Source organism: Penaeus chinensis, chromosome 9 (genome assembly GCF_019202785.1).
Source record: "Penaeus chinensis breed Huanghai No. 1 chromosome 9, ASM1920278v2, whole genome shotgun sequence".
NCBI lineage: Eukaryota > Metazoa > Arthropoda > Malacostraca > Decapoda > Penaeidae > Penaeus > Penaeus chinensis.
The window spans coordinates 14,473,225-14,495,724 of NC_061827.1; the positions used below are offsets into that span (position 1 = coordinate 14,473,225).

A 22,500-nucleotide genomic window follows, 5' to 3' on the forward strand; every position below is an offset into this window, starting at 1 on the left:
AAAAAGGATCAGCGATCATAATATTAGTAATAATATATATCAACTGGTTCATTCCGTCTTAGTCAGCATTTTTTTTTTTTTTTTTTTTTTTTTTTTTGCATTAGCACCTTTATTCTGAAAGACAATTCTGTTCAATTTGATTGTTGCCAATTATATTCAATTTGACTGTTGTAGATGCCTCTCTGGGATGTTAGTAAACATCTTCCTCGGAAGGAAATGATCAGAACAAGCAAAATTGCCCTCTTAGAAGACGGAGAGAATCCAATAGTATTAACAGTACAATCAAATGACAAATGCACAATTACGTGAAGCAAACATACTGGCATATCACCATCAGCAACTAAGATTCAGCTTGAAAGAAAACCAATAGCATAATATGACTGGTCGATACGCCCTATGTAAACGAAGGTGATTCAGATTGACTCCAGTTGAATTATTCTTCATGAACTGCCTGGAATCTATTCGCCTGGTGTAAACGCAGCCTCAGACCCACGTACTCCAAAGAATGCGGAACAACGCTGAAGTCAAGGTCAAAAACAAATAACGATAAAATGAGACTGATTACATTTACACACTTCTTGATAGGCCTACAGCCACGGCCAGAGGTATTCAAGGTGTCTGACCTCACTCAAGAAACACAATACCACTCCATAATTAATTAAATGAAACTCTCCCTTGATAACGTTTCTTCTTACTGTTAGAAATACTGATATCACAGAGATAAAATAATTATATAAATAACTACACTCTTCATTAACTTTGATATCGGATTCACGAGTCTAATTCTCGCTAAGATAACCTGGGACCGGTTTTATCTGGCGAGACGAAATGGTAATTAGTGTTCTAGTGTAATCAAAGCCTTAAAAGTTATCATGAAGATTGAAAAAAAATCCATATCCCTTGCAGACCGAGAACTGTTTATTGTGTATCTGGGAATCTGTTGTTTATATGAAGCTATACTTTGTCATTGAAGTGATGTGTTAAAGGTCGACTGCCCGGCATACCCTACACGAAATTTCCCCCATTCCTTGCACGCGGAAATATGACAAGCGGGGCTAAAACGTGCCTGTCCTGTTTGATTCGACTTACTCGGTAAAAGTAACCCCGGGAAGCCACACAAAAGCAGAATTACCGGTGACTGGCATGAATTACTTGTCAGGCAAAACTGTAAGGGTTTTTCATTAAGCATTCATTCTAGTGAGAGTAAGTGTTTCCGTTGAACTAAACAAGAGTAATATTTGATAATATTAATGATAATGATAACAAGAACAACGCCACTGACAGTAACAATAATACCAAACATAACAATAATAACAAAAGCAAAGGTAAATTTCACAAATAAAGAACGAGGATTTAGGTGTACTATATTTTGCAATTGTTAATAAAAAAAACATTTTTAATAAGTATTGGACAATATAGATTTCATCCGCGATATAAACAAATAATGTAAATTGCAAACATTGTCCTTTAAAAGGATTTCCTGTGAATATTAGCTGCTTGAACATCAGACCGTATTATTTTCCTTAAAAACTGAACTAGCACTTCCTGTATCCAAAACGTCATCTTCTTAGGAATGTAAAAGGGTAAAATACGTACAGTTTCTCTGATTTCATCAACCCGATAACAAAGCTTTATTGCTGTTTTACGAGTCCTGCAATCTCGCCTGCTGTCACTGAAATATCTCAGCATAAATGATGACAACGATCAATGACGAACAACGGTGTCAAAGCTAAAGGAAGACAGCCACCACAGCTGTAATAACAACAGCAGCAAAACAAACCAACATTGACAACGCCACCTTCAAGCTCATGGTAACATCTCAATACCAGCCGTTCAACTCCCTCCTCCTTATCTCTGAACCCTAGCAAACTCCCAAGCCTTCACTCCTGTCATCCACTTGTATTGGCTTCAGCATAAAAATAGAGCTCACCTCTTTGCTTCCTTCGTCGCACACAAACGTGAATGAACTAACATCCTCAGCAAGTTAAAAGTGGGAGAGGGAGATGGATAGAAGGAGAGAGGGGGATATAGGGAGAGACGGGGATAGTGAGGGAGAAACGGATAGAGGGAGTAAAGGTGATAGAAGGAGAGAAGGCGAGAGAGAGGGGGATAGAAAGAGAGGGGGGAGTTGAGAGAGGAAGAGAAGGGAATAGAGGGAGGATGAGGAAGAGGGAGAGAGAGGGCGAGGGGAAGGGTGGGACAGGGAGGTAGGGAGAGAGGGAGAGAGGGAGGTAGAGAGAGAGAGAGAGAGAGAGAGAGAGAGAGAGAGAGAGAGAGAGAGAGAGAGAGAGAGAGAGAGAGAGAGAGAGAGAGAGAGAGAGAGAGAGAGATCTGCTGACCTGTCTGGCTCGCTGGCACTCTCCCACACTTACGACAGAGGTGACTGAACTTGGCATCTCACCAGTCACGGGAGTGCCTGACCTGGCGTCCCTTGTTAGACGGTAAGAGTGAGCACAAATAACCCACTCCATCATTGTGTTTTCTTTATTTCGTTTATATTCTTTTAACATTGTCATTTTTTTTCATATAAATGTAAATACCCCTCTAATATGACTAGAAAATGATAGCATATAATACCTTGTTCCAATAAAATTATATCACACAAAGCATCATCAATAAGGCACTTGTACCTCAATAGGTTTCAAAATACCACTGCACATACACCAACACAAGGCTGCAGTGTACAGCAAAGTCAATATAAAGTAAATAGAGATAATGGTGTACAATATCCTACTACGGTGAGCGCGATGGCCTCCTAGCGGCTACCAGGTGAAGGCTCCGTAATGTCTTTAAAGAGGAAGGACCACATGACTCGAAGGTGTACGCTCAGCCACTTCCACTGAGAGAAAAAACTGCGATCGCTCTCTGTTGTGGCCTTCCTGCTTCGAACAATATTCTCCTCATACTACCAGGTAACGGTTTAACTGTTACCTAAGTATTGAGAACTCTTAATATGGAAAACCAATCTAAAATTGGAGAAGACATATTAGCATCTTAGTCAGCCTTCAAACGATGTATGTGAGCCATGAATTTCCAAAGGCAAGAAGCGAAATAGCTTCAGAATACAATATTGACTCGTTCTCCTTCTCTCCGTGTTGCCCATTCACTTTCGAAGAGGTCTTAATGGAGATAGTGACCTCCAAGTGCTCTGAGTATCATTCCTGTAACACATACTAGTATATAAATACGACAACTGATCCAATATGAACGGAAAAGCTGCTATTTTCCTTGATGTTTACATCGACACATTTTCGGGATGGAAACAGAAGACGTGCCGCTTCTATCAGCTTCAAAATCGTCTTTGTTCCCAGGAATCCCACTTCGGATGGTCTAAAATGATTACCTACTCCGCCGCTCAGCATCACCATCATCCGCGCTTCCCAGTCATTAGAACTTGTTAAAAACCGCAAAGATTATCTCCATTGCACACAAACATAAACAAAGATGAAAACGCCTACGGCACTGGAAGCCAGGTAAGAAGAAAACAAGATCAAAAACCAAAAATCTAATGTAATTGCTCTTAGTTCCCAAAGTAGTGGCGCAGTGCGGGCGTCCTGAGGCCAGGTCTGAAGAGTTTAAGCAGCTTGTGTCCCTAAGGGAAGGCGGGAGAGAGGCTGTTGGGGGAGGGGACGACCGGGTGAAGGGGAAAGCAGAGATGGTGGGGTAGAATAAAGCTCTAAGGGGAAGGGAGGTGTGCCCCACTAAACTTGGATCTACCTGCAACCATCACGCTAGGACTACCACCCCTATCGTTCTATCGCCTTTACCGTCCGGTCTCGCTTTTGACTACGACGGTATGAAACTGTTTTTCATTCAATAGACTTCCTTTTTATTTTTCCTGCAACCTAAAGAACAGTAAAAATAACTCGCTTAAAGAGCCGTTCTGTCTGTCAATGCTTTCCCTTTAATACAGTTTCCTACAATTACACTACATACATTATCCTGTTTGGGTAATACGTCAGTTGTTATCAACCAAGAATTAAGGAGCTGGGGGAATCCTGAGTAACAACGCTTCAGGAAGTAAAAAAAAAGAAAAAAAAAAAGTTTCCACTCTTATCGTTATTATCAATGCTTTTATATCCCTAAAATAATCCAAGTCATAAATATAAATATATACATAATTATATACACAAATATAAATACATATATACACATTTATATATATATATATACATATATATTTATATATACATATATACATATTTATATATGCAAATATACATACATATATACATTTATATACACATATACATATGTATGCACATATATACATACATATATATGCACATATATACATACATATATATGCACATATATACATACATATATATGCACATATATACATATACATATATATATGCATATATGTACACATACATATATATGCATATATGTACACATACATATATATATGCATATATGTACACATACATATATATATGCATATATATATATATATATATATATATATATATATATATATATATATACATATAGGTATATATACATATACAAAAAAATATATATACATATGCTTTTATATACATACATATACATATATAAAAAATATATATACATATACATATCTAAACTTTATATATACATGTATATAATCATACATATTTACACAGATATAAACACATATATTATACACAATATCATATAAATATATACATATTATACACAATATTATATACATATATATTATACATGTATACATATATACATTATACACATATATACTATACATACATATAGATATACAATATATACATATACATATATTTACATAAATATATGTAGGCATATATGCATATATATACATATGTATATACGGATATATACATACATACACATACACACATATATACATACATATATACTTACACATATACATACATATATACTTACACATATATACATATATATACATAACTATCTATATACACATATATGTGTATATACTATATATACATTGATATTCATATATGTGTATATGTATATATATACGTTTATGTATATATATTTATATGAATATGTGTATAAATATGTATGTATATATATGTATATATACATATATATGCATATACATTTATATACATATACTTATATATAAATACACAGACGATAGAGATGGCCGGGGAAAAAGTAATAAAATAATCTGGAGGGAGGGAGGCGGGGCGCAACGGAGAGGACAACGCGCCGCGAGGACTTTCACTCCCGCAGATGCCGTAACCCACATCTTCGCATTGCTCTGTGCCATTGCCTAACCTTCCCTTATTTTGCATTCTTAAGCCGCCCCTTCCTCCCTCCCTCTTCTCCATATACTCTGGGCCCCTGAATCACTACACACCCTCCTTCCCCTTTAGCCCCTACCTTGCCTACCCCCTTGCCATCTCGTTAATTAACCCTTCCCTGTCCATTTTGAAGTCGCTCATTCTTTTACAGATTTCCTCTGATACCAAATCCCAATACATCACATAAGGCTGAACGGAATGCTCGTGCGATCTTGCAACAATTGATGCAATGGCGGTGAATTTCGAACGTTGAAGTGTCTGGGTGCATTAATTGGCGTCCGCGTGCAAGTTGAATGTTGATGCAATATGTGACTCAACGCCCACTCCCGCTCCCCCTCCCTATCCCCATTCCCTCCCCTATGAACCCGCTATAACTGACACAATGATTGTTTCTTAACACAATGAGCGCTTTTCTCCTTTCTTTTAATCATCCAGATTCCATTATATCAAAGCAATTTTAAAGTTGTGTCTTTCTCATGTGTACAGCTAACTACATACTTTTATAAGTTCTGTTCCGTTTCACTTACATCTACATCAACGAACTGTACATTTACACACTAGATTTCCCAGGAGGCACATTCTTACGATTTATGTGAACAGCAAAACTTCTTCAAAAATAAAAAAAGAAATCATGAGTTCGAGCTAACTCTAAATCCGCAAGGTTATCCTCGGTCGTTATTTAATGAGCCCGACCTTCGCTCGTGCATAGCGATTCACCTTGAGGTTATTCATAACAGATCATGCATATAATCATCTGCATGGCAGGACTCATGATAGATCAAAAGTCAATGTCGGATCGTCTATTGCGCGACGCCAGCGGGCGGAGGAGTCCCGCGTGTGAGTGCGCCACTGCGAGTGAAATTCGGTCCAGTTTCGGCCGTGTCTTCAGAACTTCCCGCTCGGCCGTTTGATTAACCCTGTCCCGTTTCTCGTTGCGTAACCTCACTCACTCATTCAGTCATTCACTCACTTATACACAAACACACACACTGCCCATTCACTTTGTGCTTCCTTAATCCTTTCTCTCTTATTGTTTTCCCTCCGTTTCCCTTTCTTCCTTTCTCACTCTCACTCCTTTATTCTCTCTGGTTTACAATTTCTCCCTCTCACTCTCATTCTCATGTCTACCCTCACTCTCTATTCCTTTTATTCTTTCTCCCTCTCCCTCTTTCCCTTCCCCTCCTCCGCTCCCTCTTCGCAAACCGTCCCGGGGTAAGAGGGTCCGCGCGGAGCCGAAAACCGGTTTCGCTGAGCATGATACCGAGGTCATGCTCCGTCTGCGAGCATGACTTTCTCGAACGCGGGAAAGGTTTAATTAGAATGAGAGACGAAAAGAGTGGGGGAAAATTCGAATCTTGCCTACGACCCGAGACGGGCAAGGTCGTCGGGTAAAAAGGCGTATGCAAAATGGATTTCTTAGAACAGCTTGCTATCAGGAATCAATTGTCATTTCCTTGAGGGCGATTCCCAAAGGGCAACGAGACATCACTTTTATTCGATTTAAAAAATCGCTGCACTGCTAGATGAGAGATAAGAGATTTTATAAACTCAAAAAAGACAGTAGTAATAGGAGATTTTTACGTAGTCAAAATAGAAGAAACGGAATTTTTTACAAATACAAAAATACGAACTCAGAAACTTATAGAAAACTAGTTTATTAAAGAAAATGTTGCATCATCTGTACATACAGACTAGCAGTGCAGGAGCTATTCAAGATAAGCATCAAGGGTCAGCATAACATCTCACGAGAAGGGCATCATCTCGCTGGCTCTATACGATGTCGTAACCAAGGCATGCTGCATATTCCTTTTGTCACTGGCCCGGACGTCTGTTCTTCTCATTTCCCTTTCTCCCCTTTTATTTTGTTCTTTCTCGTCTTCACTCTCCGTTCCCATTCTCTTCTTTTTCGTCTGTTCTTTTTTTTCACTTTCGTTTTCCTTTCCTTTTTTCGCTTTCGTTTTCCTTTACCGTTACTCTCTCGCTTGTTTGTTCATTCACGCCTTCCGTCCCCTTTCCCTTTCCCTTCCTTGTCTTTCCTTCTTCATCGCCTTTGCTCTCAATTCTCGTTCTTCTCCTTTCTTCTGTTCCCTCTTGTCCTAGCTTTCCGTTCCCGTTCCATTCTTTTTCGTTTCTTCGTTCTCGTTGTCGCTCTCCTTTCCGTTTCTTCACTTTCTCTTCCATTATCCGTTCCCGTTCTCATCCTTCTCCTTCGTTCTACCGGCATTCGTTCACCGTTCCTTCGTTTGCCTTTCTCGTTCTCCTCTTTCTCTTCTTTTTCGTCTGTTCTTTCTTTCCTTCGTTCTCTCTTCTCTTTCGCCTTGTTTTCTTTCCATCTTTATCGTCTTCGCTTTTTCCCGTCCTCTTCTTCTTCGTTCTCCTCTTCCTCTTTGGTTCTCTGTCGCGTTCGACGTTTCCTTACGACTCACTTTTATTTCTCCTTCCCTGTCTGGCTTTCATCTTCTGATTACATACATGTATCTACTTATATTCTCCTTTTATGTCATGCTTTCCTCTCAGTGTTTTCTTTAGCCTCACTTTTATTCTTCTTTTCCCCGTCACTTTCTTCCAAGGTTCTTCATGGCGTGGTTTCTCTGCATTCGAGAGAAGACCTTGGGCAAACACAATCGATCGTCCTCAACTCGATTTACGGGATTTATGATGACGGCGACTCCGAATTTCTTTCTTTTTTTTTCCTCTGCGAGTTCATAAGATCGACGGCCAGGAAAAACGTAGACCACAGAAAAACTATATACACAGAGATGCATAAATAAGTTTATACTGTATATGAATGTGTGTGTGTGTGTGTGTGTGTGTGTGTGTGTGTGTGTGTGTGTGTGTGTGTGTGTGTGTGTGTGTGTGTGTGTATGTATGTATGTATGTATGTATGTATGTATGTATGTATGTGTGTATGCATTCATGCATACATGCATACATGCATACATGCATACATGCATGCATGTATGCATGTATGCATATATGTATGTATGTATTTATGTGTATGTATGTGTGTGTGTGTGTGTGTGTGTATGTGTATGTGTATGTGTGTGTGTGTGTGTGTGTGTGTGTGTGTGTGTGTGTGTGTGTGTGTGTGTGTGTGTGTGTGTGTGTGTGTGTGTGTGCGTGTGCGTGTGCGTGTGCGTGTGCGTGTGCGTGTGCGTGTGCGTGTGCGTGTGCGTGTGCGTGTGTATGTGCGTGTATCCATACTCACACTCACCCTACACTCACACTCGCACACCGAGAGAAAAGAAACTCGCAGCCTCCATCGCCCCCTGGCCGCGTTCAGCCATCAGACACGCGCCAACACATCTGGAACATTCCTCCCGCAGAAAACAAAAGTGGACCCTGAATAAAGGTTCTCCCCGCCGGCACACTCACCAGGCCCTCGAGGGTGGTGTCTTGGGGCAGGCCGGCCATCTTCTTGGCATCGTCCACCAGCTGCTTGATGCGGGCCTGGCACTCGCTCATGCCGATCAACTGGAAAGGAGAAAGGAAGTTAGAACAATTTCGGATGCATTTTGATTCGTATTTTAAAGGCTGTTTTACATCTTTCACAGCATTTACCTAATTCCATGTAAGTCATTATTCATTCGTACTTAGGGAGACATTTTGCAAACCAATACTTTCTGCGACGAAGAATCATCTACCCTTTTCATTTTTAATAACGGTTGCTAGCCAGATTCCCCTTGCTCTACAAAGCAAAAAAATCGCCTAATAACCATATATTTAGGTACGTAGTGCCTCTGGGAAAAAAAAAAAACAACTGAAAAAACAGTCTCCACCGAGTCACTTCCTGAACACACCTATAAAGGCCAAAAAATAATGATGCGCCCTAACATAACATTATGGATTTTAAAATAAATAGCGTTACGGAATGTGCAGGAGAGTTCCGCGCCAGACGTTCTATATTTGGGTCATGTAGGCTGCGTGCGCGTGCGCGATAGCGTAGGGAACGTCTTATCATTCCCGGACAAATTCAGAACCCGGAAATACTGAGAGTACAATGCTATAAAAAACAATAAAATAAAATACAGTAAAAACGTATAAGGGAACACATAATTACAAACCACTCGACAGTCAGGTCTAAGATCGATAAGTGAATAAGACAACAGAAAAAAATATTATTACTAGGGCCTGCTATCTATGACCATTAGCGTTATCATTTCCTTTACCATCATCGGGATTACCATGATGCAATCCAAGCTCAAGCAACGTGACAACGACCATGCTAACATATTTAACAGACAAGAACAGGAATCTAATGCACAAACTGCCTCTATTTGCAAGCCGGAGCAAGTGGCAGTTGCAAAGGAGCGGAATGAGGAACCTTATGAAATGTCACTTGCCCTCGCGCTGGTATTTACGAGACGGGTAAAAAACGGACGCAGGAGATCACACGTAGTCGCCGTAGGAGAACAGTTGTACGAGTAGTAGGCCTACTGGTAGTAGTTACGGCACTATAATTATTGTTACTGCTATCATTACTGGTATTGTTATTATCGTTATCATCATTATACGCATGATTATATTAACATTTTTTATTATTATTACACTTATAATAATAATCATTATCATTATTAATATCATGAATATCATCATCACCGATATTAATATCATGAATATCTTCATCACCGATATCATTATCATTATTATCTTCACCATCACCATGGTCCCGTTAAAGTCACTTCGGAAAAAAAACACGAGGTTTTGAAGTTGCTTGGAAGAGGCGCCGCTTGTCTTTCTCCTTTCTTCAAATTGATCAACTGTGCTTGAGACTCCATCATCAAGCCTTAAGACTACCTCTCCACTACTACAATTCCAGTAGCAGCAGCAGTAACAGAAGAAACCCTCTATCACAACCTCCATCGGCACCCCGCCTATCTTCTTTATCCCGTCTCCATCTTAACTTCCATCTCGAGTCGATTTCACGACACCGTGACCTCGATCCTAATTCCATATGACACCGAGTCTTGACAAGTGTCATGCGTCCTCCGTCGGGGGCCTTCTTATTCTGCCTTATCATTCTGGCTCGGTGTCATTACCAGACTGAGTTTTATTCTGGGTCACTCTGAAGCTACCCGCGGGGAGACATAGTTGTGGCCGTGGAAACTCGCGCGGAAAAGGGGGAATTTTTGTGAGCGAAATGGCATATCATAAGAAATATTAAGAGATAAAAAAGGGGAAGGAGTCTCAAATGAAAAGAAAGAGTGAACGAGAAAGAGTGAAAGAGAAAGAGAAAGAGTGAAAGAGAAAGAAAGAGAAAGAAAGAGAGAGAGAGAGAGAGAGAGAGAGAGAGAGAGAGAGAGAGAGAGAGAGAGAGAGAGAGAGAGAGAGAGAGAGAAAGAGAAAGAGAAAGAGAAAGAGAAAGAGAAAGAGAGAGAGAGAGAGAGAGAGAGAGAGAGAGAGAGAGAGAGAGAGAGAGAGAAAGAGAGAGAAAGAGAGAGAGATAAAAGTGCTCTTTGTCTAGAATAAAGAAAAAAATAAAAAAAGGCAACGAAAAAAAAGACGGGGACACAAAGACAAAGAACATTTAAGAAAGCGACTGGAGTCCCGAGATGAGTGAAGCAAGAACGGGCTGCGCTGAAGCAAGGGGAGGAGAAGAGAGAGAGATGGACAAGACAAGGCGATGGAGGGGGAGGGTTAGGGGTAGACGAGGCAAGAATAAGTGAGAAGAAAAGCGAGCAAAGCGAGGGAAAACTCACAGGAGAGGCAAAAGGAAGAGGAAGGCAAAGGGAAGAGAGAGGCAAAAAGAAAAAAGGAGGGGAGCGACACTGGGAGACAAAAAGGAAGGGGAAGGATAGACGTGAGGGAGGCAAGGGGAAAGTGAATGGGGGATGGGAAAGGGGAAAGTTATGGGTAATATAGCGGAGGAGGAGGACTGGGAGCTTGCAGGAATAAGAGGAAATAAGACGAAGGAGGGGTCAAAGATGAGGAAAGGGAGAGAGATAGGAGCGAGTGGAGGCGTGGGGAAGCATAGGGAAGATGTAGGGGGTGGAGTGGTAGTGGAGGCAGCGTGGGGAAGCTCAGCCACAGCAAGGGAGAGTCGCTTGTGGTTCACCTTGACGGACCGACCGACTCCTGGTCCCGTTACACAAGTCACCGTCACTGCACCAACTTCTTCTTGCAGGAGGGGAGGGGGGAGGGGAGCGTAGGGGGAAAATGGAGGGGGTAGGAGGCAGAGTAGGGGGGAAATGGAGGGGGGAGGGGAGAAGGAGGTGGAGTAGGCGGAGGAGGAGAGCAAAGGGGAGGGAGAGCGAGAGCAGGCGTCCCTGTGGGCGTGTCTGGCACTGTGTGTGTGGTCATGTGTGAATCTGCATATGGCCGATTGAGTAGAGAAAAATATATTTTTGACCAGGGGTAAAAATGCTACGTACGTCAAAGTTGTGTTACCCACCACCCCACTCTTTCCCCCCATTCTCCACCCACCTTCGACGCCATCATTCTCTCCTCCCCCATCATCGTTTCTAGGACATGACCTGTGCCACGTAAAGATACCCGTCTCTTGACCACCCCCACCCCTGCTCCCCCTACTCCTTGCCCTTGTCCCCCATTGCCTCCTACCCTCCCCCACTCGCCCCCCCTCCCTTCGCGCCTATCCCTCCAAGTCTAACCATCCCCCCCAACCCTAAGGCAAGGGTGGGGGGTTCTCGTGCCACGACGGGTAAAGCTAGAAATCTAATAATAGCAATACGATTTTCACGTGGAATAGAGCGCTAATGGTTTGGACCAGCACTACCAACGGCTCCTTCTGGCACGCTGGCCGAACTCTCACAAGCGGAGCCTCCTTCCCTAGGCCGTCCCTTTCCCTTTCTCTTGCTATCAATCTCTCTCTCTCTCTCTCTCTCTCTCTCTCTCTCTCTCTCTCTCTCTCTCTCTCTCTCTCTCTCTCTCTCTCTCTCTCTCTCCGATATTTGTCTTTCACTCTCATGTTTTTCTCCGTTTTTTTTTTTTCATTCTTTTTTTCCTTCCTCCTCCCATTGCCTCTATCCATCCATCTTCCTCATACTCTCTCCCTCTCTCCCCCTCTTACTCTCCCTCCCTCGCCCTCTTCCTCTTCTCTCTCTCTCTCCCCTTCTTCCTCTCCTCTCCCTCCCTCCTCCTCTTCTTCTCCTCTCCCTCTCTCCCCCTCTTCTTCTCCTCTCCCTCTCTCCCCCTCTTCTTCTCCTCTCCCTCTCTCCCCCTCTTCTTCTCCTCTCCCTCTCCTCCCCTCTTCTTCTCCCCCCCCTCTCCTCCCCTCTTCTTCTCCTCTCCCTCTCCTCCCCTCTTCTTCTCCTCTCCCTCTCCTCCCCTCTTCTTCTCCTTTCCCTCTCTCCCCCTCTTCTTCTCCTCTCCCTTTGTCCCCCTCTTCTTCTCCTCTCCCTCTGTCCCCCTCTTCTTCTCCTCTCCCTCTGCCCCCCTCTTCTTCTCCTCTCCCTCTGTACCCCTCTTCTTCTCCTCTCCCTCTCCCCCCCTCTTCTTCTCCTCTCCCTCTCCCCCCCTCTTCTTCTCCTCTCCCTCTCCCCCCCTCTTCCTCTCCTCTCTCTCTTTCTCCCTCTTCCTCTCCTCTCCCTCCCTCCCCCTCTTCCCCTTCCTCTCCCTTTCTCCCCCTCTTCATCTCTCTCTCTCTCTCCTCCTCTCCCCCTTTCCCCCATCTCTCTCTCTCCCTATCCTTCTCCTCTCCCTCTCCTCCCCTTCTTCCTCTACATCCCTAGACGGGCCACAGCAGGAAAGGCGGTTATCAGGTCCGACCGCAGTTTTTATTGATGGCCTGGAGGCCTTCAACGACCTTGAAACAGAAACCGACTTTCATCAACGAAAGGGAAGAGCTTTGGGCCTAGGTTATTAGGATTCCTCCATTTTATTAGCCCTATAACACGATATGCTTAAGAAGGACATCTACTCTAATGGTCCGATGCCGCGAGAATATATACATTTTAGCCACAAAATATACCCTTAGTGTCAAGAATATCTGCTACAGACGACTTATGCATTCGACACCGTGAGTAAAGATTTCTTTGTCCAGAATCCACCAGACACTGATAAACATCTTCACTTTTCCCTCCAATCTTTCCTTGCATTCAGCGAACCTAAAGAGAACAATTTCCACTTAATGGCAATCCGTGGCATGGCTCAGCCACCGCAAGGCTGCATATTACAACATACCGCCGACTCAGAGATACTGAGAAACTTTACACGTTCAGCTATCATCGGTATGAAAATAGCCTATTTTCTCTCACTCTCACTCCTCCCATGGCACTTAGTATGATGTTCTTTTTATCTTTTCATCTTTTATCGTATTTTGCATTTTACCTTTTCTCTGACAAATGATTTTTCCTCTGGTAGTCGCTTATCTCTCTCTCTCCCTGCCTCCTCCTCCTCTGTAGCTCTCGCTCTCTCAATAACCTCCCATTCCCCGCGTTCATCTCCCATACAACCAATTTTTTATGTTAAAACCTGCCAATATAACCCGCCTGCCCTACATTCGCCTTCCTGTCCATTAAGCGGTGCCATATAAAGGCCTTCGACCTCAACCTTAAACTCTATTTCACTACCGAAAAGATTTTTTACTTATTTTTTCATCTCTACACTTTTACTTCCTTCTGCATTTTCATTCACCATCCCGCTTTTGGGATTTCTCTTTTTATATGAGGGGAAACGAGGTCAGATGTAGGACGACGACGGCGAGGAAGGGGAGGAGGAAGAGGAAGGAGGAGGAGGAGGAGGAGGAGGAGGAGGAGGAGGAGGAGCAAGAGGGGAGGAGGAGAACGACGACGGCGACAAGGAAGGGGAGGAGGAAGAAGAAAAGGAGGAGGAGGGGGAAGAGGGGAAGAGGGGAAGGAGGAGGAAGAAAGGGAGGAGGCAGGGAGGAGGAAGAAAAGGAGGAGGAAGAAAAGGAGGATAAGGAAGAAAAGGAGGATAAGGAAGAAAAGGAGGATAAGGAAGAAAAGGAGGAGGAAGAAAAGGAGGATAAGGAAGAAAAGGAGGAGGAAGAAAAGGAGGATAAGGAAGAAAAGGAGGAGGAAGAAAAGGAGGAGGAAGAAAAGGAGGAGGAAGAAAAGGAGGACAAGGAAGAAAAGGAGGACAAGGAAGAAAAGGAGGACAAGGAAGAAAAGGAGGAGAAGGAGGAAGAGGAGGAGAAGAAGGAAGATGAGGAAGAGGAGAAGGGGGAAAAGGAGGAGAAGGAGGAAAAGGAGGAGTAGGAGGAAAAGGAGGAGAAGGAGGAAGAGGAGGAGAAGGAGGAAGAGGAGGAAAAGAAGGAAGAGGAGGAAAAGAAGGAAGAGGAGGAGGAGGAGGAGGAAAAGAAGGAAGAGGAGGAAAAGAAGGAAGAGGAGGAAAAGAAGGAAGAGGAGGAAAAGAAGGAAGAGGAGCAGGAGGAAAAGAAGGAAGAGGAGGAGGAGGAAAAGAAGGAGGAGGAGGAAAAGAAGGAAGAGGAGGAGGAGAAGGAGGAAGAGGAGGAGAAGAAGGAAGATGAGGAAGAGGAGAAGGGGGAAAAGGAGGAGAAGGAGAAGGAGGAGGAGGAAAAGGAGGAAAAGGAGAAGGAGGAAAAGGAGGAGAAGGAGGAGAAGGAGGAAAAGGAGGAGAAGGAGGAAAAGGAGGAGAAGGAGGAAGAGGAGGAAAAGAAGGAAGAGGAGGAGGAGGAAAAGAAGGAAGAGGAGGAGGAGGAAAAGAAGGAAGAGAAAGAGGAGGAGGAGGAAAAGAAGGAAGAGAAAGAGGAGGAGGATGAAAAGAAGGAAGAGGAGGAGGATGAAAAGAAGGAAGAGGAGGAGGATGAAAAGAAGGAAGAGGAGAAGGAGGAAAAGAAGGAAGAGGAGGAGGAGGAAAAGAAGGAAGAGGAGGAGGAGGAAAAGAAGGAAGAGGAGGAGGAGGAAAAGAAGGAAGAGGAGGAGGAGGAAAAGAAGGAAGAGGAGGAGGAGGAAAAGAAGGAGAAGGAGGAGGAAGGACTTGGGATCGTGCAGCAGTAATTTTATCAGTACTTAGCATATAGCAGATAGCAGATAGCAGCAGTAGTAGGAGGAAGAGGAGCAGCAGGAAAAGAGAAAGGAAAAATGAGGAATGGAACTGGGAGAAGAAAAAAGATAATCAAACGGACTTAGTGCCTGCATGAAGAAGATAAGGGTTAATTAGATATCGATGTACAAGGAAGTCAAGAAGCCGATCTGCCCTACAGCCTACATGCATGGACCACCCCCTCCCCTCCTGCCCCCCCATCCACACAACCCCCAACCACCCCTCCCTGCGTGCCCTGAAGTCGTGGCAAGTACCATGTTGAGCAAGGGAAAGAGCGTCCACCCGTTATCTTTGGCGGAGGGATCCGATCAAACCGTTACTCCAAGTGACGTGCTGTAAATGCTGCTATTTGATTTTAATGCGGTATGTACTTTTTCCCACTTCTTTATTACCGTCATAATCAAAGAGAATCGTTCTTGTTCATTTTTTTTTTAATTTTATGTATTTTATTTTATTCATATTTGTATTCCTAAGCACATTTTTTGTTTTTATTTGGCTTGTGTTTATTTAATTTTTGTTTTAGTGATATTTTTGGATTCTCTTTTCAAAAACTTTATTCTCGTGTGAATCCTCCTCATCAGGAGAAGCATTTGGACAAGTGTTCTCACTTGTATCGCGCATGTGCCTCAACAGGTGTTCTCCGCCGTCGCACCTGTTGAGAAGGCAGGTTGACGACCGGCAATCTTCCCCTCCCTTCAACTCCTCCCCTCATTCTTCCCCCATTCCCTCATGGCACTCATTTCCGGCGAAAAATATTCTGCATATCTTCACATACTTTCTCATGTCCGGCGTCTACGTTCCAATATCAACATGGAAGGCAGGGAGTTCGACCTTGATGCCGAGGAGCAGCAGCAAGATGGCAAAAAACTTGTAGCGTTTACTGATCTCCGTCCCCCCTTCCTCCCCACTCTTCCCAGCGTACTCCCCTTCCCCCACCAGCCCGTCTCCTCACCCTAATGCAGGAACCCTTGCCCCCTCCCTGATCCGCAATGCAACAGCTTCTCGCCCACCCTCGGCCCGCAGTGCAACTTGCTCCTACTCTGCCAACCCCCCAAGTTTAACAGTCCCATCCTGCCAGCTCCCCAATTCAACACCCCCTCCTCGGGCCCCCAGTACAACCCCCGGCTCCACCTCTCCCCTAAATCAACAAACCCCACCCACCCCCATCCGGACTCTAACTCGTTTTCGAAGTGGCGCCGCATCTAGCCACACCCACAAGGCAAGAGGAAGAATACGATGGGATTTCATGAAGGTGGAGGAGAGGGAGAGGAATCTAAATCTCACACAGACAGCCCACACGCTCTTGAAAGCCTTAATTATGAACCATAATTACGATTGCCGAACTACTGGCCACCTGTCCACACATACACACATGCCGTCACAGGTGCCCCTCCCCCTATTAATAGTCCGCCTGACCCCCCCCCCTCTCGTCCACCCCCTACCCCTACTCCAAACCCTCGAGCTACGGACGCAAACCCGCCATCTTGACGGTCAAGGCCACACTGACATTCTAAGTTTATTTCCTATATATTTTAATCGTGATAGACAAGGACCACATTTTGTAGTACTCGCATTATCGAACCGCAAGATAACCTAATGTATTTTTTATCTCGTTCTGATTGTCTCGTGTGTTGAAAGGAAGATTGCGCTTGTTCATTGATAATCATTGAAAAGAAAGTCACCGGGATTTTTACACGAGTTGTAAAGACGTCATAACTTTTGAGCCCCGGGTGTTATAAGATGCCTGCTGTGTCTGATTTTTCAAGTCATTCCGTGGTGATTTTTCGAGTTCTTTGTCTGTCTGTCTCTCCAGCGAATACACACATGCACTTAGCGCATACACTATTTCACTCCCTCACTCACTCACCCTTCCTCTCTCTCTTGTTTGATTAAGGAAAGGGATAAACTTCGTCTTTTTCGTATCCCTTCTTACACGTACACCCGTTTCTTAGAGTTCCAAACCACTTTAGTTAATTTACAGTTAATCAGCTAAGGAAGCAATCAGAATCATGTTAATTGAAATAACGGATTTTTAGTCGAGTAATCGAGATCAGAGTCTTTAAAGTCCTTCATAGTGTTCACACACGGACACAGACACAGACACAGAAACATTTCACACCGCACGTTATGTCACAGCCAGCGAGAGAAATAAAACGAGCAGCGCTTTTAATGGCGACACTGGTTCATATTTCAAGTTTTTAGGAACGACAGCAATAAGTAGGTTTCACTCAGGTTTTCAAAATATGCGCGCTTGTAAATTAAAATGAAGGAGTATGGTATATGAAATGGGAATAAAAATATACGTACATACCCGCTCAGTCATCCATCTACATGCACACACATTACTTCATATCCCCTTTGAGACACTCCCTCTTTTTCGCCGAAACAAATACGTGACTATATGCAAAAGATGTGCGTATGAATATAATAATGTTAAATGTATGTACGTATGTGTGTATATATGTATATTTGTATTTATGTACATATATGTGTGTGTATATATATATATATATATATATATATATATATATATATTTATATATGATTCATGAAATGGAATGATCATTGAACTGATCCGTGGCATCCCATGCAATCATATTTGGGATGTGGTCAGGACAATCAAGAAGCAAAGTAAAGGTCCACAAGTTTTTTCTTTGCTCGCAGTTCCATCTAACTAGGAATTCTATCTCAGCCACTTGTTATGTATGATTAAATTTCCGTCAGACACATACTCATTCTCTCTCATTCTCTCTCTCTCTCTCTCTCTCTCTCTCTCTCACACACACACACACACACACACACACACACACACACACACACACACACACACACACACACACACACATATATTTATATGCAGTATTTACATTGCTTGCACAAACTTACTACTATACCTGATTTGTTAATTATTTCAACATAAATTCTGTCCACCTTTAACATTTTATAACTAAGAAAAACTAAAATGCATTAAGTATCACTTGACATGGTAGATAGTGTTCTCACTCTTCGTTAATCTGAAACAGGAAATACAGGCAATGGTGCAACTGAGTCAACAATCCATAGCTGCATATGCACTACCTCACATTCAGGTAAATATTACAAGAAAATTGGAAATTTCGGCGACCCCTGAACAACAGTGACAACCGTGAATGACATGGCCGCCATATCAACCCAACTGTCAATCATTCTAACTTTCCTTCTTTTGGTTGTTACTGTTATTGTTTTTTCTTTCTTACTCTCTTTTTATCTAGTTTCCTACTTCGCCCGCACTGTAAACAAGGGTTTCCCTGGGAATGTCCCCGGCTTTCCCAGTTGAATACATAAATATTTCCCAAGCTATTGGACAGCCCGACTTTACATTACATCATCCATAATAAAGTTAGTAACCAAGGTATAAATTTCTTTTTAGTTATTAGTTAGTGTGTGCGTGTGTGCGTGTGTGCGTGTGCGTGTGTGCGTGTGCGTGTGCGTGTGCGTGTGCGTGTGCGTGTGCGTGTGCGTGTGCGTGTGCGTGTGCGTGCGTGCGTGAATGCGTGTGTGTGCGTGCGTGCGTGCGTGTGTGCGTGCGTGCGTGCGTGCGTGCGTGCGTGCGTGCCCTTACCAAAGAATAGATATTTTTGAAAATGTGCCAACGTAACATTTCTTGTTTCATTAGTTATACAGTCATTAATATTCTGACCGACATTCATCAGAGCTCTTACTCTTCAAGAAAAAAGGAGAAAGAAAAATGAAAAGCTACTTCACTATTTGATTAACATAAACTATGCGACAGGCTATCATTAAACTCTTACAGAATGAGATTGTCTCTATCGAAAAAATACGAGACAAAAAATTCTCCCTCGCTATAGGAAATGAGCTGCTTTTTATCATCTCTCTTATCGTTCCCTCTTTATTCTTACTCCTCTTATCTCCGTCTTCATTTCTCCTCCTCCTTACCTCCGCCTTTCTCTCCCTCTCTTTCTTCGCTTCCATCGCACATTTGTAGTGCAACAAGAGCATTATACCTCTGTTGCAATAGGCTAGTAAGCAATACCTTAAAAGGAGAGGCAAAAAAAAATAATAAATAGAATAGTCTATCCGTAAGGGCAGTTTTTGGCACTGACTCCACACCCTTTTGGCATTGTTCCAATCCTGTCCTTTTAAGGAGAGGGAGAGAGGGATTGAGGGAGGGAGGGAGGGAGAGGGAGAGGGAGAGGGAGAGGGAGAGGGAGAGGGAGAGGGAGAGGGAGAGGGAGAGGGAGAGGGAGGGAGATTGAGAGAGATGGTGTGTGTGTATATGTATATATGTATGTATGTATATGTATGTATATATATATATATATATATATATATATATACGACGTGGCACCAGCCTGCATATCTACTGGCTACCGAACTTGGTGATATGTTGCCTAGATGGTTATATAAGCACAAACAAAAAGTATCTAAAAAAAAAAATAATAATCTGTGATAACAAACAAACCTATTTATCACTTTACAACGTTCGTTCGTTTTTCCAAAGACTTAAGAATTGGGGTAATTGATAAAAAAAAGCCAATCTCGGATCTGAATACTTATGCTAGGAGCGGAAACAAGGAAACGTAAATTACTAATAAGAAAACAAAATAAATGAAACAATAAAAGAAAAAAAAAGGATAAATAAAACTAAAACGGGAAGAAAGCAGCTACGGAAAAAAAATAAAGAAATAAAACCAAAATGGCTAAGAAAAGAAAACAACCAAGCGCACAGTCAAAATAAAACATACAACAGGAGCAAAGGCAAACCGCCACCATGGACTAACGGGTTTTAAAATAAACGTACATTCTCTGAAGCCGCTATTTCGAAATGTCTGACATTCAGGGCATTTTAACATCTGAAGTTATCTTAAATTGGTGTTTATCTGATATACGCAATTTCAAGGGGGCACACATTTCCCGCCATTTTTCAAATCATCTGACATTGTTTTTCATTTTTGTGAATTACTGTCAAGGGCGTACCTATTCATTCGTACTGGAAGGGAGTGTAGGCCTATTTTTTTTTTCTCGAAAAATTTGGCATATTTCATTAATTGCCGAACATGGTATTAAACAACCGACTGAAACAGCTCGGGAATAGGGTGTTGCACTACTATCGGATCCTCTTCTCTGATGACACAAATCTGTACGAATGAAATACGAAGGTACTTACATAGTGATATTTACTGACGAACATACTTCGTTTTTTTTTCATATTCTGAGTTAAGCCATCATTTACTTGGTAAACCTGTTATAATAACTTCTATATCAACCATTCTTATAATCTTAAAATATTTTACTATAAAAAGCAGCACATTTGATCCATTATGTACTTAACCTTAATCTAGATATAAATAAAAAGTACAGACATGCTGTTCCTATTAATTTAACGAGCTATGTTTTATGAAAATCGTCTAACGCTGAAAACTTAATGAAAAGCCAAGGCTCTCATACCAACATCACGTGGCAATGTTAAAAGGTTTCCCTTGGAATCTACCCTTTGTCACCAGAATTTCGGAGAAAAACTATTCCCGAATTATGCTTTCTCCGTCAATGCCATTTAACATTTCACAATCGGATCATGCATTACTAGGACGGCCAAATATTTTTTCTATTTTTATAAAGACTTTAAGTAACTGTCCGCTTTTAACATCCAGGGTGAATATTAGAGATCGAACGCGAGCAAGAAACTTTTCCGGGGAAGACGACTCGGGTCACGAACGCCGACGTCAAGAGTGGCTTCTGCCGTCAACAGGTTGCCGATAAAACGCCTTTGTCGCCACCTGTTGAGTGTCCCTTTGTCGTGACTGCCAGCTGTAGTTTTTGCTTGCATGCACTGTTGCCGCCAATCTAGTAGGTCGACTGAGACACATTTTACGCTTTCATTTGCTTGTCTGTAGATATTCACTTACGTCATGCATATTACGCAAGGCGTTCCTTTAATTAAATCATGATGGATGAGTGATAAGCTATCAGTTGCTGAGATGTGCCTCCATGTCTGCGCTATGTACGCTATCTTCCAGGTATTCGTCAGCATATACAAGTTCTTTATACTGTTTGTTGACAAAAAAGAAAAGAAAAAGACAAAGGCAATCTCTCTATATCTTCTCATTTAATCGTAACATCTCTGTCCTTCTCAAACTCCTTCATAATCTCTCTCTCTCTCTCTCTCTCTCTCTCTCTCTCTCTCTCTCTCTCTCTCTCTCTCTCTCTCTCTCTCTCTCTCTCTCTCTTTCTCTCTTTCTCTCTCTCTCTCTCCTCTTTCTCTCTTTCTCTCTATCTATCTTTCAATCTCTCTTTTCCCTCTCCCCCTTTGCCGCAACTCGCCACTACAAAGGTTAGAGTGCCATCGCAGACCTGCCCTTGTTTCCACAACTCTCACCTGTAATTTATGTTTCTCCGTTAGTCTCGGCACCTCTCGGTCTATAGACTCTAAATCAAGAAATGAACAATCATATTACCTTACTTGAATATCATCTTCACTCGGGTTAAATGTAATATTTCCTCTTTGGCCACATGCTACCAAGTAAGCGATTAATTCCCCTTCTTTCGGGTTTTAGTTGACCTTGGCTGTCACCTACCAAGCGAGGTCATCCTGCACGCCATCCGGTGAGAGGTCGCATTGGTTGGGCTACTTTCCGAGAAGAAACAAGGTCGAATCTAGAGGGTATTACGATGGACTACTCTCTCTTTTTCCTCAATGGCAATAATAGCAACCAGATAGAGGGAGGGGAGATAAGAGGAAGAAATGGGGTGGGGAGAGAGGGAGAGGGAGAGGGAGAGGGAGAGGAAGAGGGAGAGAGAGGGAGGGATAGAGAGAGAGAGAGAGAGAGAGAGAGAGAGAGAGAGACAGAGAGAGAGAGAGAGACAGAGAGAGAGAGAGAGACAGAGAGAGAGAGAGACAGCGAGAGAGAGAGAGAGAGACAGCGAGAGAAAGAGAGAGAGAGAGAGAGAGAGAGAGAGAGAGAGAGAGAGAGAGAGAGAGAGCGAGAGAGAGAGAGAGAGAGAGAGAGAGAGAGAGAGAGAGAGAGAAGAGAGAGAGAGAGAGAGAGAGAGAGAGAGAGAGAGAGAGAGAGAGAGAGAGAGAGAGAGAGTGAGAGAGAGAGAGAGAGAGAGAGAGAGAGAGAGAGAGAGAGAGAGAGAGAGAGAGAGAGAGAGAGAGAGAGAGAGAGAGAGAGAGAGAGAGAGAGAGAGAGAGAGAGAGAGAGAGAGAGAGAGAGAGAGA

The 22,500-nt window shown here is 42.8% G+C and overlaps 1 protein-coding gene across 1 annotated transcript in view; it reads right to left on the reverse strand.

The window, feature by feature from the left end:
• Window positions 1-22,500, reverse strand: part of LOC125028672 (N-acetyl-D-glucosamine kinase-like) — a 75,731-nt gene that overhangs the window by 24,955 nt on the left and 28,276 nt on the right. The window contains exon 3 of the mRNA XM_047618147.1: window positions 8,673-8,771. Coding sequence (XP_047474103.1) covers window positions 8,673-8,771 — 99 coding nt within the window. The remainder of the gene's footprint in view (window positions 1-8,672; window positions 8,772-22,500) is intronic.